Raw genomic sequence first — 14948 nt, forward strand, 5'->3', positions numbered from 1 at the left:
TAATTTATTATTATTTTAATATATTTATTATGCAACACCCGCGACCCGACCCGCATCATCTTTGTTTTACCCAGAACCGAACCCAGAAAAAAGCGAAAATACCACCCGCGAATCACTTTTTTTGCGGGTCACCCATCGGGTACCCGACGCGATGCAGGACTCTGGCCCGGACACACCAAACTGACACCAAAGAACACGTCCTGACGGAACACGACTGTTGTGTCGCCTCGCATCTCCTGCGTCTTGGCCAACAGTCGCACTGGAACACACCGCAAAGACTTCAGCCGACGGCCAAGTAACACAAACAAACTGCGCATGCGTGAGTGGCAATAACTCTCCTCACCAGCAGGCGGCGGTAGCGTGTATTCGTCATTCAAACGAGGCAACAACCGGAAGACAGGCCGTTTCTCAATCTCGAGGATACTGGCTTCCAAGCCAATATTTCAAGGATGCTACGTCATCGAGGACTGTTCCAATCTCCAGCATACTTGGAATTCCACCGAGGCCGCGTCCTTGGTTTGGGGAAAATTTGCCTACACATGGGTAGACTTCGCGTCCTTAAAATTCCCACAATGCTTTGCGCACGGACCAATTTGAAAAACCCTTGCGGAGAATGGCTGAACCGACGTAGCACACATTTAAATGTAAGTATAGTGGCGTAGAACATGTGTTGGTAAATATGTTACTTTGTTACGTTTGTTATCACCAAACATGTGTTCCGTGAAAGTAAAGCAAGTTCATAATTAGATAGACATCGTGAGGTATTTATTTTCGGTACAGTTTATGTTGAAACCTTTAGAGAGAGTGGCACACTTGTTAGCCTGTTCCATTCTTCTTCGTTTTCCGAAGCCGTGGCTTGGAAGTATACTTGCTTCGTTTCTGAAGGAAGTGACTTGGAAGTACGCGACTACCAAGCCAGCATCCTCGAGATTGAGAAACGGCCACAGACTGCGTGATACACCGAGATAAGAAGAACAGACTGCGTGATATAAACAAACAACAAATAGCGCGCGTTGGTCTTCGGTTTCTTCATTCCAGATCTCTGATGAAAAATAAACTCTTGCGTCCGGCTGAGATGAAAATGAAAAAGAATAGCTGTCTGTGTGTGCCTTCTTAATCGTTTGTTTGGGTCCCTCACTTCCGTTTTGCTTCTCATGCACTGATTCGCTAGCTGAACCGCCAATCAGAGTGATTTGGTTTTCGGCCAAAAAGGCGTCGGCACGGCTGAAAAGACACGACGGTGCGGGACACACCAATCTGAGTAGGGCGACACAACGCTCATCGACGGCCTGACATCTATCGACGGGCGAAATCGGCCCGGTGTGTCGACCTTTAGGCGAGCCCCTGCACATTTCACCTCCTTTCTCAAGTTTAACAATAACTACTAGTGCTAGAAATTACCATTTTAACAATGCTGATTCTCAATGTGTATATTTCTGTATTTAAAGTAGCTGGTTTCAGTGCATTAGTGGAGGTGTTACAAGCTAATGCTAGACCTACCTAGCTAGCTTAGTTTGCAGATGCATCTTTAGTTCAAGTGAGATTATGCTACTTTCGGCTTGTGAAAATAGACTTGTTTGGGTTTGGGTATAGGCTTAATAACCGTTAAAGTTCCCCTATTATACTGTTTCTCATATACTATATCCCAGGTCTCAGATACATCCAGAGCCTGTCTCTGATTGGCTGAAACACCAAACAGATCATTGCAGCATTACCCATAATCCCCTCTGTTTCAGCCCTGTTTCCAAAGTGCTGATTCTCTGTCTGTTACTTTAGATGAAAATAAGGAGCCCCTCCCCCACGAGACGTGAGGAAGAGGGGACACATGTTGATGTAGAAGAGACATGAAGAAGAGGGGACACATGTTGATGTAGAAGAGACATGAAGAAGAGGGGACACATGTTGATGTAGAAGAGACATGAAGAAGAGGGGGCACATGTTGATGTAGAAGAGACATGGAGAAGAGGGGACACATGTTGATGTAGAAGAGACATGAAGAAGAGGGGACACAGGTTGATGTAGAAGAGACATGAAGAAGAGGGGACACATGTTGATGTAGAAGAGACATGAAGAAGAGGGGACACATGTTGATGTAGAAGAGACATGAAGAAGAGGGGACACATGTTGATGTAGAAGAGACATAGAGAAGAGGGGACACATGTTGATGTAGAGGAGACATGGAGAATAGGGGACACATGTTGATGTTGAAGAGACATGAAGAAGAGGGGACACATGTTGATGTAGAAGAGACATGAAGAAGAGGGGACACATGTTGATGTAGAAGAGACATGAAGAAGAGGGGACACATGTTGATGTAGAAGAGACATGAAGAAGAGGGGACACATGTTGATGTAGAACAGACATGAAGAAGAGGGGACACATGTTGATGTAGAAGAGACATGGAGAAGAGGGGACACATGTTGATGTAGAAGAGACATGGAGAAGAGGGGACACATGTTGATGTAGAAGAGACATGGAGAAGAGGGGACACATGTTGATGTAGAAGAGACATGGAGAAGAGGGGACACATGTTGATGTAGAAGAGACATGAAGAAGAGGGGACACATGTTGATGTAGAAGAGACATGAAGAAGAGGGGACACATGTTGATGTAGAAGAGACATGAAGAAGAGGGGACACATGTTGATGTAGAAGAGACATGAAGAAGAGGGGACACATGTTGATGTAGAAGAGACATAGAGAAGAGGGGACACATGTTGATGTAGAGGAGACATGGAGAATAGGGGACACATGTTGATGTTGAAGAGACATGAAGAAGAGGGGACACATGTTGATGTAGAAGAGACATGAAGAAGAGGGGACACATGTTGATGTAGAAGAGACATGAAGAAGAGGGGACACATGTTGATGTAGAAGAGACATGAAGAAGAGGGGACACATGTTGATGTAGAACAGACATGAAGAAGAGGGGACACATGTTGATGTAGAAGAGACATGGAGAAGAGGGGACACATGTTGATGTAGAAGAGACATGGAGAAGAGGGGACACATGTTGATGTAGAAGAGACATGAAGAAGAGGGGACACATGTTGATGTAGAAGAGACATGAAGAAGAGGGGACACATGTTGATGTAGAAGAGACATGAAGAAGAGGGGACACATGTTGATGTAGAAGAGACATGAAGAAGAGGGGACACATGTTGATGTAGAAGAGACATGAAGAAGAGGGGACACATGTTGATGTAGAAGAGACATGAAGAAGAGGGGACACATGTTGATGTAGAAGAGACATGAAGAAGAGGGGACACATGTTGATGTAGAAGAGACATGGAGAAGAGGGGACACATGTTGATGTAGAAGAGACATGAAGAAGAGGGGACACATGTTGATGTAGAAGAGACATGAAGAAGAGGGGACACATGTTGATGAAGAAGAGACATGAAGAAGAGGGGACACATGTTGATGAAGAAGAGACATGAAGAAGAGGGGACACATGTTGATGTAGAGGAGACATGGAGAAGAGGGGACACATGTTGATGTAGAAGAGACATGGAGAAGAGGGGACACATGTTGATGTAGAAGAGACATGAAGAAGAGGGGACACATGTTGATGTAGAAGAGACATGAAGAAGAGGATTTTGAATAATAGGTGACCTTTAAGAACTGTGTACATCAAACACTGGATCTGATACTGAGGTATGAAGACCTGCAGGATGTGTTGGTCTACGCTCACGCTGAGGCGTCCGTCCTCACACTGCACCGTGAAAATCTCCCGTCCTCCTCCCGTTCTCCCTCCTCCGCTCAGCCACTGCCTCAGCCGGTGCTCCTCCGCCCAGCGAGGCCTCGCACCGACCAGACTCTTCACTGCCACCACATCTGAGAGGAGACAGAGAGGTGACACTGTACTATACTCACACGTACACTTCAACACCTTCCATTCAACAAATACGATGGAAATATTCCGCATTCATTTCTCATCCAAAAGGAAGGTAAACAGAATAATATGCTGCAGGGAGGATGTATTCATGACGGCCTAACGGAAGGTTAGCATCTCCAGCGTTTCTTCGACAAAAAGCCAAATGGATTTTAACTTTTGATTATTTCAGAAAATAGGATCTGTTGGAAACAAACGTTTATGATACTTTTGTTTTGTACAGCAGGATAATTTCCACACATTAGCACTGCTTTTATAATGTTTTAAGTAAAAAGCTACTGATATTAAGGAACTACAGCACGGTCACATGACTTCATGTCACCAGCGCTAAGCTAAAGGTTGCTAATGTTGGGCTATAAAGGAGCTACAGCACGGTCACATGACTTCACGTCACCACCGCTAAGCTAAAGGTGGCTAATGTTGGGCTATAAAGGAACTCCAGCACAGTCACATGACTTCACATGTGCACCGCTAAGCTAAAGGCGGCTAACGTCGGGCTATAAAGGAACTACAGCATGGTCACATGACTTCATGACACCACGGCTAAGCTAAAGGAGGCTAATGTTGGACTATAAAGAAACTACAGCACGGTCACATGACTTCACGTCTCCACCGCTAAGCTAAAGGCGGCTAATGTTGGGCTATAAAGGAACTACAGCACGGTCACATGACTTCACGTCACCACCGCTAAGCTAAAGGCGGCTAACATTGGGCTATAAAGGAAGTACAGCACGGTCACATGACTTCACGTCACCACCGCTAAGCTAAAGGCGGCTAACATTGGGCTATAAAGGAACTACAGCACGGTCACATGACTTCACGTCTCCACTGCTAAGCTAAAGGCGGCTAATGTTGGGCTATAAAGGAACTACAGCACGGTCACATGACTTCACGTCACCACCGCTAAGCTAAAGGCGGCTAACATTGGGCTATAAAGGAACTACAGCACGGTCACATGACTTCACGTCACCACCGCTAAGCTAAAGGCGGCTAATGTTGGGCTATAAAGGAACTACAGCACGGTCACATGACTTCACGTCTCCACTGCTAAGCTAAAGGCGGCTAATGTTGGCCATGTTGATGATTAATAGTCTCATCGAGCTACTCGTTAGCAACCGCCTTTTTTAAGACACATAGAAGCTTCAAGAATTCACCTTTGGGCCTCATATGTCATAGAACAAAATGTTAAAATCTCTTCAGCTCTTATTTAAACCAAAAACACATTCAAGAAACCAATGACTTTTAGACGAGGGGACAGGAAGTGGTTAAATGCTAACAAATTCCTGGGTTTATGACTCATTCCTGCACCACTCATCACCAAGCAAATACTTCTGCACATAAAATAACTTTACTAGGGGTGGATTTCAATATTAAATCGAATCACTCAGGTCACTCACACAATGATGGAAACAAGAGACAGACAGACAGCGGTCCTGACCTGTCCCGCCCCCAGACAGCTGGATCACAAAGCGATTGGCCAGGTCAGCCTCAGTGTACGAGGTCACATGGGGGTGTCCATTCTCACGGGTCCAAACCAGAAGGTCCGGTACTGAGGAGAGGTCAGAGGTCAGGGTGATGGACAGGGTCAGGTCCGGCTCCGCTGGGTACGGCGGGGATACACTGTGGGAGGACTACAGATACACAGACATCATGGCGAGTACGTTATGAGGTATAATCAAGGAAAAAGACAGAACAGGATACTTGCCAAGTTTGCATTCAGCCCTTTATCTGAATCTGTTGGTAGTTGGTAGTTTAACTTTGTAGTTTCTGTGGTGATGTTGTTAAAGGTTCCCTATTATACTATTTGTTATCAATATATTATAGATCTCAGATATATACAGAACCTGTCTCTGATTGGCTGAAACACCAAACAGATCATTGCAGCATTACCCATAATCCCCTATGTTTCAGCCCTGTTTCCAAAGTGCTGATTCTCTGTCTGTTACTTTAGATCAGTGTTTCTCAAACTTTTTCATACCAAGGACCACTTAACCAATAAAAAAACACTCGCGGACCACCTAACTCCACAAATATCCAAAAACACATCGTTTTTTACAAATCGCCTGAAAATGGTACAAACAAGTGGCAACATGTGTGATGAAGGTGTTTATCTGGGCTATATCATGCAATCGAAAGTGAAACTTAAGCTCGCTCCATTGCGGAGATATTCCCGCGAGAGTGCGGAAAACTTAAATGTATTTATTTATTTCAAATGTAAAATGTTACCAATATACTCACGGGCCACTAGGGGGCGCTCACGGACCACCAGTGGTCCGCGGACCACACTTTGAGAAGCACTGCTTTAGATGATAATAAAGAGCCTCTCCCCACGCCCCTCTGAGAGATATTTGGTTAAAAAGAACACAATAGGCACTTTCACACCGGAGTACTCTTCCCAGTATAGTTCCGAAAATGTGCGTTCACATCAAACAAATCCGGAACTAGAACCATTTCACCCAAGCCCCCAGGAAGTGCGCCGGACTCAGATGAAAATATTCGTGGTGGCCAAATGGCGGTACTACACTTCCGTTTGGTTGCCAGGCCCGGAAACACTTTTTCCCATTGACTTACATTGGGAAAGAGTGGTGTGTAACTCTTTAAACTAAACTAAATAAACTACCCCGTATGAACACTTATAGCCCTTATTAAAAACATTCGTTCCTCAAGTTGTAAAAATGTGCTAATAACGTTATTCTGAGAGTTATTTTCATCCATCCCGTGGAACCGCGCCGCCCGGCACGTTCATGTGACGTGTTCAGTACTACATGAGTATTACCCGGTTTTATCTTTACCCATGGATGCACAATAACAACGGACCCATATCGCCTTACTGCCAGCCCACGGAGCTGTAATAATGGATATATTGCACATGTTTGCTGTAATTCATCATTTGTAAAATATTATACTACATGGGCTGTATGATGTAAATCTTGTATTAAATAAAGTTAATATTACCGACGTAGATTAACGTCCCTGTAGCTTCTTATTGCACTTGCAATATACCATTAAAAGAGTTGAACGTTGCTGTTTGCCATTACTATAATACCACGCAGGGATAAGCCAGTTTACCTTTACATGTGAGCACAACACGTTTTGACCCAGATTAATTAGCTATACCATAGGATATCGCCAGAGGAAGTTGTCATACTTATACATAAATAAAGATATATATGTCAAAGCTCTAATCAAATTAACAGTTGTATTAATTATACTTATATATATATATATATATATATATATAGCCTGTGTTGTATATTTATACACACAAATGAACAACCTTGTGTGTGTCAAATAACAAGTTGTATGTGTACATTAGCATAATTACTAATGGCTCGGACGTTACACTCGCTAGCCGCTAGCCGCTAGCTGCTAACTGCCGCCTCGTTATTCGTTAATATCAAATCCATCATAACAACCCAGAACGTGCGGTGCTGTTACGTGTACACAAATTGACGTGCTTGATGTGAACGAGCCTTTTGGGGGGCGTGGTTAAAGTTGCGCATGCTCTATGAGCGCACATACGGGTACTTCTCAGGCATGCTGGGTAATCTGTGACGTTTCGCTCTCTCAAAAGTTGGGCCATTTTGTCATCCATGCGCCAATGAGCAACTCTCATAGGAATGAACGAGGCCCCGCCTCCCACGCTGTATCCAGTTCTTATTATACATCCATGGTTGTACCCCCTTTTCCGTCCCTGCTAGAGAGCCGGTACTTTCATGGAAGAAAAGGTTCCTGTGTCTGATTGGCTGGGCGGATTGCAAACCACGCCTCGTAAAACTCCCAAAAAGTTTTGTGAAGCGGCCATTTTATTATCCTTTCATTAGCTTTATTAGCTTTATTAGCATTAGCCCCGTGCACCAACGGAGAGAGACTAACTTATGGCAACACAAAAGAAAACGTGGGAGCGGTGGAGATGAGGAGGTGTCGGCGTTCTGGCGATTTACTCGGAAGGCTTCAGTAGAAGCTGCTGGGACTCCCAGCAGCTTCTACTGAAGCCAGTCCCCAACTCCGGGGACTTCCGGGCGGGGACTTCGGACGGCAGTATACGCCGTGAAGTGGTTTGCAGCCTGCCAGTAAACCCGAAGAAGAAGAAGAAGTGACGTCAGCGGCTTCATTTACCTAATCCTCCCCCAGGGACTTATTCCGGTGTAAAGTTCATCAGAACACATGTTGATGTAGAAGAGACATGAAGAAGAGGGGACACATGTTGATGTAGGAGAGACATGAAGAAGAGGGGACACATGTTGATGTAGAAGAGACATGAAGAAGAGGGGACACATGTTGATGTAGAAGAGACATGAAGAAGAGGGGACACATGTTGATGTAGAAGAGACATGAAGAAGAGGGGACACATGTTGATGTAGAAGAGACATGAAGAAGAGGGGACACATGTTGATGTAGAAGAGACATGAAGAAGAGGACACACATGTTGATGTAGAAGAGACATGAAGAAGAGGACACACATGTTGAAGTAGAAGAGACATGAAGAAGAGGGGACACATGTTGATGTAGAAGAGACATGAAGAAGAGGGGACACATGTTGATGTAGAAGAGACATGAAGAAGAGGGGACACATGTTGATGTAGAAGAGACATGAAGAAGAGGGGACACATGTTGATGTAGAAGAGACATGAAGAAGAGGGGACACATGTTGATGTGGAAGAGACATGAAGAAGAGGACACACATGTTGATGTGGAAGAGACATGAAGAAGAGGACACACATGTTGATGTAGAAGAGACATGAAGAAGAGGACACACATGTTGATGTAGAAGAGACATGAAGAAGAGGACACACATGTTGAAGTAGAAGAGACATGAAGAAGAGGGGACACATGTTGATGTAGAAGAGACATGAAGAAGAGGGGACACATGGTGATGTAGAAGAGACATGAAGAAGAGGGGACACATGTTGATGTAGAAGAGACATGAAGAAGAGGGGACACATGTTGATGTAGAAGAGACATGAAGAAGAGGGGACACATGTTGATGTAGAAGAGACATGAAGAAGAGGGGACACATGTTGATGTAGAAGAGACATGAAGAAGAGGACACACATGTTGATGTAGAAGAGACATGAAGAAGAGGGGACACATGTTGATGTAGAAGAGACATGAAGAAGAGGGGACACATGTTGAAGTAGAAGAGACATGAAGAAGAGGGGACACATGTTGATGTAGAAGAGACATGAAGAAGAGGGGACACATGTTGATGTAGAAGAGACATGAAGAAGAGGGGACACATGTTGATGTAGAAGAGACATGAAGAAGAGGGGACACATGTTGATGTAGAAGAGACATGAAGAAGAGGGGACACATGTTGATGTGGAAGAGACATGAAGAAGAGGACACACATGTTGATGTAGAAGAGACATGAAGAAGAAGACACACATGTTGATGTAGAAGAGACATGAAGAAGAGGACACACATGTTGATGTAGAAGAGACATGAAGAAGAGGGGACACATGTTGAAGTAGAAGAGACATGAAGAAGAGGGGACACATGTTGATGTAGAAGAGACATGAAGAAGAGGGGACACATGGTGATGTAGAAGAGACATGAAGAAGAGGGGACACATGTTGATGTAGAAGAGACATGAAGAAGAGGGGACACGTGTTGATGTAGAAGAGACATGAAGAAGAGGGGACACATGTTGATGTAGAAGAGACATGAAGAAGAGGGGACACATGTTGATGTAGAAGAGACATGAAGAAGAGGGGACACATGTTGATGTAGAAGAGACATGAAGAAGAGGGGACACATGTTGATGTAGAAGAGACATGAAGAAGAGGGGACACATGTTGATGTGGAAGAGACATGAAGAAGAGGACACACATGTTGATGTAGAAGAGACATGAAGAAGAGGGGACACGTGTTGATGTAGAAGAGACATGAAGAAGAGGGGACACATGTTGATGTAGAAGAGACATGAAGAAGAGGGGACACATGTTGATGTAGAAGAGACATGAAGAAGAGGACACACATGTTGATGTAGAAGAGACATGAAGAAGAGGACACACATGTTGATGTAGAAGAGACATGAAGAAGAGGACACACATGTTGATGTAGAAGAGACATGAAGAAGAGGGGACACATGTTGAAGTAGAAGAGACATGAAGAAGAGGGGACACATGTTGATGTAGAAGAGACATGAAGAAGAGGGGACACATGGTGATGTAGAAGAGACATGAAGAAGAGGGGACACATGGTGATGTAGAAGAGACATGAAGAAGAGGGGACACATGTTGATGTAGAAGAGACATGAAGAAGAGGGGACACATGTTGATGTAGAAGAGACATGAAGAAGAGGGGACACATGTTGATGTAGAAGAGACATGAAGAAGAGGGGACACATGTTGATGTAGAAGAGACATGAAGAAGAGGGGACACATGGTGATGTAGAAGAGACATGAAGAAGAGGGGACACATGGTGATGTAGAAAAGACATGAGGAAGTGGATTTTGCATAATAGGTGAGCTTTAAGCTTTATTGACACAAGGTGTCCCTGACAAAAACAGAACATGTGGGTTCTTACTCCTGTCGTTGAATGATGCAAATAAATTAACGTGACACTGTTTCGCAAAAGGATAGTCATCTATCTTTATTGCGATACGCCCTGCGTCCTCTCTGGCCCGTCTAGGTTTTAGCTACAAGTCGATACAAACATGTGCTTTCTCAGAGGGAAGCTGTGGCTGCAGATCTGATTGTTGTCTGACGAAATATACATGTTGGATATTTACATTTGATGACAAATTCAGATACAAAGGAGAGATGTGTCCCTTACATGAACAGAGACTTGACCCCGGACCCCAGGCGCGTGAATCGCCCAGTTGACGGGCACCGAGCTGCTGAGGATCAGAACGACCGTCTGGGTCCTTGAGTCGACCTTCAGGGGCAGAAGAGAGACAATCACCTCCACCTGGAGAGAGCTGAAGAACACAGAGACACACCGATTATGGACCAATTCCAAACCACACCCGACCCACTCCCCCGCTCAGTGAGGAAGTGAACTCCGTCTGTAGTCACACTCGCAGCTGAACAAGGCTCCCTTCTTCCAGGTGGAGGGTTTAAAAACAGCAGGAGGCAAATATACACAACTTTATAATAAGATGCAACAATTAACGTTTTATAGACTAAACACGGGTATATGATCCTGAGTTAAAAACAATACGAGGTAACATGAAGTGGTTAAAATCTGTATGACGATATTAATGTCTCTTAAATTAAATGTTTGCAGGAACTACTTGTAAACAGCTTGTTTCCGGACCCACCCAGCGTGGATTGGTCAGGTGGAGCAGCAGGTGAAATCAGGTGATGCAGACTCGCTGTTTGAGGGCTTGATAAGCCCCTCCCCCTCAACACTCATTGCTTTGGAACAGCGCTTAATGTGGAGGACCCTCCGCGTGAACGCGCAAACGAAGGGGTAGGGTGTAGGGGGCGGTTTGGAATTGGGCCTTAACTTTGCATGCTGCATAACAGTCATACAGGACTTTCAGAGGATGCTTGCCCTCACCCACACAGTCCTGATCCCGCTGAATGGAGTTTGATCACATGGACTTCAGCACTGATCCCTCCCGATGGAGCGTCACTGCAGCCCTGCACTTCCTGTGTCTGCAGGTCAGAGGTCACGTAGCTGTTGGAGAGGAACACGGACTGCAGCTGGCACCACAGCAGGGAGGCTGGGGTCTGTAACACAGAAACAAGATGAGAGGGAAGCAAGATCTTTCTCTGCAATCCGTCCGACCTGAGCCTGGTGTTATCAAAGTCAATCTTTCAGTTTGTGTACAGACAGAGAGATCGAAATACCGTTTCCCACAATCCCTTATACAAAAATACAAATATATATAAAAATATGTATACAATATGTAGATATCCTATAAATACACAATCAACAGACACATTTATACATATGCACACATTAAGATAAAAACACAACAATCAATATATACAAAATAACAGTCACTTCAATATCTATTTATGTCTGGTAAAAGTGGAGATAAGAGTATCAACCCGTGCACAGAAGCTTGTGTTTAACAATAGTTTGAAATAAACAGACACATAGACAAAGTTATAAAATTGTTCTAGACCTCATATAATTCTTCACAAAGAAATATAGGAAACCTGTTTCAAATATGTCAAACTATATTCAATGTTTTGGGCAAGCTATGTTATCTCTATGTTTCCTTTTAATTGCACTGGATTGTTTCTATAAATATGTGATATGCGTTTGTAGAGGATTTGAGACTGACACAACTATAAAATGTTTTTACTTTCTAATTCTTCACAAAGATATCTAATGGCGCATTTCCACTACAGCGCTGTTTAAAGGGAAATGGAAACACTTTTCAAACTGCTTTCCATGCGACAATATTACCATTAGGAAATGTATTTATCTAGTCTATTTCCAATGTAAACGATCGAGATACGCGAATTTACTTTTTGAAATACGTGCCTAATGACCATGGGCGCTTCCATTGCTCCGGGACTTTTCCAGTGACGTCACTGGCTGGCTTCCTGGGCCAAAGCTCAATAACAAACAACATGGCGTGCAATGCACCAGTAGTTTACATTACAAGAAAACGGTCGTCGTCAGGAGTTTATTGTATTGCCCCAGGCTGCACAAATGGATTTTATACAAAGAAGGAAGAAGTACATTTCCATAGGCTGGCCACTAAAGGATGAGAAGCTGCTCAAAGTCCAGTCTGGATGCCTGGTTCAATACAAAACATTGGATTTGAAGCCAGGATCTGTTCCCACAATATTCGATTTCTCAACGTATGCAGTCGGGAACACCGACCGTCCCAGCACGTCGGCCGCGCAAGACAATGACAGTGTCAACAAACGTGAAGTTTGAGCCACCAAACGAGTTGCTTCAGCTGCCGAGAGAGAGGTAAATATTGCAGCACTACCAGATTACTAGCTCACACATGTATTTACTGACACAGTGTGACCTTATTAATTAACGCAATCGCGTCCAAACTAAATGGTAGCTATTATTATGACGCACAATAGAGAATTGGGGGTGTTCTATAGCTCAACTAATTAAACTGGCATACACACGCTCATCTGTCGAAAACAGCCCTAAAAAGGCTAGTATTGCTATTGATGGATGGTATTGCAGGACCCAGAGCGCACGGAGCACAGAGCGGACAGCAGATAACGAAATTGCAGTTGTATTGCTTATAGATTATCAGAACATTTCAAAGGGGACACAGCCCCATTGGATATTAACCTATGGATTAACTACATCATCGTTTTTATCGTTGTAATGCCATTGAAGACCAGTTTAGACCAGACAATGAGGAAGGTAAGCCTTTAGCCTGGCGTATGTTAGTACCTAGCGCCACTTGTTTTGATGTACGTTTTTGTGGATAACCTCGCGAGTTTGTATCTTTCAGTGTTGAGGTGGGCACCGTTAGATTCTGTGTCTCCTTGCGATCATAAACGATGTGTTGGATGTGCGGCTAGGATAAGTAATAAGGGAGCTAGGAGTGATTTTCGGTGCAGTAATAGGTTAGCATTTTCGCTCGGGGCTAATTCAGAGGCTCACTGTTAGCATTGTGTTTTTTTAATTTTTTTATTCCGGATCGTATGCCACTCTATTCGACCGAATCGGTTCATAAGCATAGGCCATGGGATGCCTGGTAACTGTAGATGCTTCCACATCAATGTCATCTCCCGACGAATAGTAAAATTCATCGTTCAAAACGTCGATCTCATTGCAAAATTCCTCCATCGCTGCCATATCTGCTACGTTGTGTTGACTTCTGGTGGAGCGAAAACACAGCCAGTGACGTCACCATTTGGGACTCCCCTAATGGCGGCGGCCTGGTCCCGGAATTCCCCACCCGGCAGCGGATAATTAATTTTCTTTTGGCGAGTAATATCATATACAATAAATATTACGATCAATATCCATTGTAAAATGAATAAACTACCGGAATATTATAACTGTAATTGGTGTTTCCTTTCCCCTTTAAGCACGGACAGTTTTTGTTTCCACTTAGCGTAGTTCCGGCTAGCGGGTACTATTTCACAGTTTTTCTGGCCCCATACAATTGAGGTTCTTTCCGGGCCAACAACCGGGCTGAGTATGCTAAACTAGAGAGAGAATCGCTGGCAGGGGGCTACAACTACAACAAGATGAACATATTTGACCGTGATTTAATTGTAATACACGTTTCAAAATGACGCCGAAGTAACAACACACTGATACCGGTTAGTAAAAACCATGAATTAATGCTTTGACAAGTCTGCAGACAGACGGCAGAGAAACACCTTTTAAAATGCGTGTTTTCTGAATGTAGCTTGGCTAAGCTAACGTTATATATGCTCCGACCGTCCACACTCACAGCAACGGCCTATACAGACATAAATAAACCAGCGACTGTATTCGCCATGACACAGGCAGTCTGTGGTTTGTACTTGTTTAACTTCTGTCTAGTTTCTGAACAGATATGAGGAGCTGTGAGCTCTGAGTGCTAACAGCTAACGGCTAATGTTGGTTTTGTGGCTCTCAATGAAGATGACGTCACGGCTCCGCCTACACTGCGTTACTATAGTTACCGCCCCAGCTACTAAACTGTAATGGAAACGCAGCATAAAGTGAGCCTGGCCTACCAAGGCCTAACTATACCGTACTAAGCCGAGCGAGGCCCTGCAGTGGAAATGCGCCATAAGAAACCTGTTTGTCAAACTATCTACAATGTCTTTGGCAAGCAAATCTCCATTTTCCCTTTTAAATGCACTGGATTTGTTCTATAAAGATGCATTAAACATGAATAAAGACTGAGATTTCATTGTGAAAAATATTAAACGCTGTTAGCTTATCATCTGTCCTCACTATTATATTTGGTTTGTTGGCGGCTCACCTTCTCCCAGCGGGATGAAGACTCGGTTTCCGTGAGTAGTGTGTGTGAAAGAGGACAGGTTTCCGTAGTGTTTCAGAGCCCAGCGGTGCAGAGCACGAGGATGAAAAGGCAGTGAATGCACCGTCTGGACATTTAAATGCAGCGTGCTGGTATGCACACTGGAGTTTGAAGATACCTAGAATACAA

At 44.0% G+C, this 14948-nt stretch overlaps 1 protein-coding gene across 1 annotated transcript in view; it reads right to left on the minus strand.

Annotated features, from left to right (window-relative positions):
- Positions 1–14948, minus strand: part of engl (endoglin, like) — a 38694-nt gene that overhangs the window by 14223 nt on the left and 9523 nt on the right. Inside the window, 6 exon segments of the mRNA XM_034089526.2 lie at positions 3667–3836; positions 5333–5525; positions 10676–10820; positions 11405–11556; positions 11558–11577; positions 14763–14937. Of these exon segments, the coding sequence (XP_033945417.1) occupies positions 3667–3836; positions 5333–5525; positions 10676–10820; positions 11405–11556; positions 11558–11577; positions 14763–14937 (855 nt within the window).

Source organism: Pseudochaenichthys georgianus, chromosome 8 (genome assembly GCF_902827115.2).
Source record: "Pseudochaenichthys georgianus chromosome 8, fPseGeo1.2, whole genome shotgun sequence".
In the NCBI taxonomy this organism is placed as follows: Eukaryota; Metazoa; Chordata; class Actinopteri; order Perciformes; family Channichthyidae; genus Pseudochaenichthys; species Pseudochaenichthys georgianus.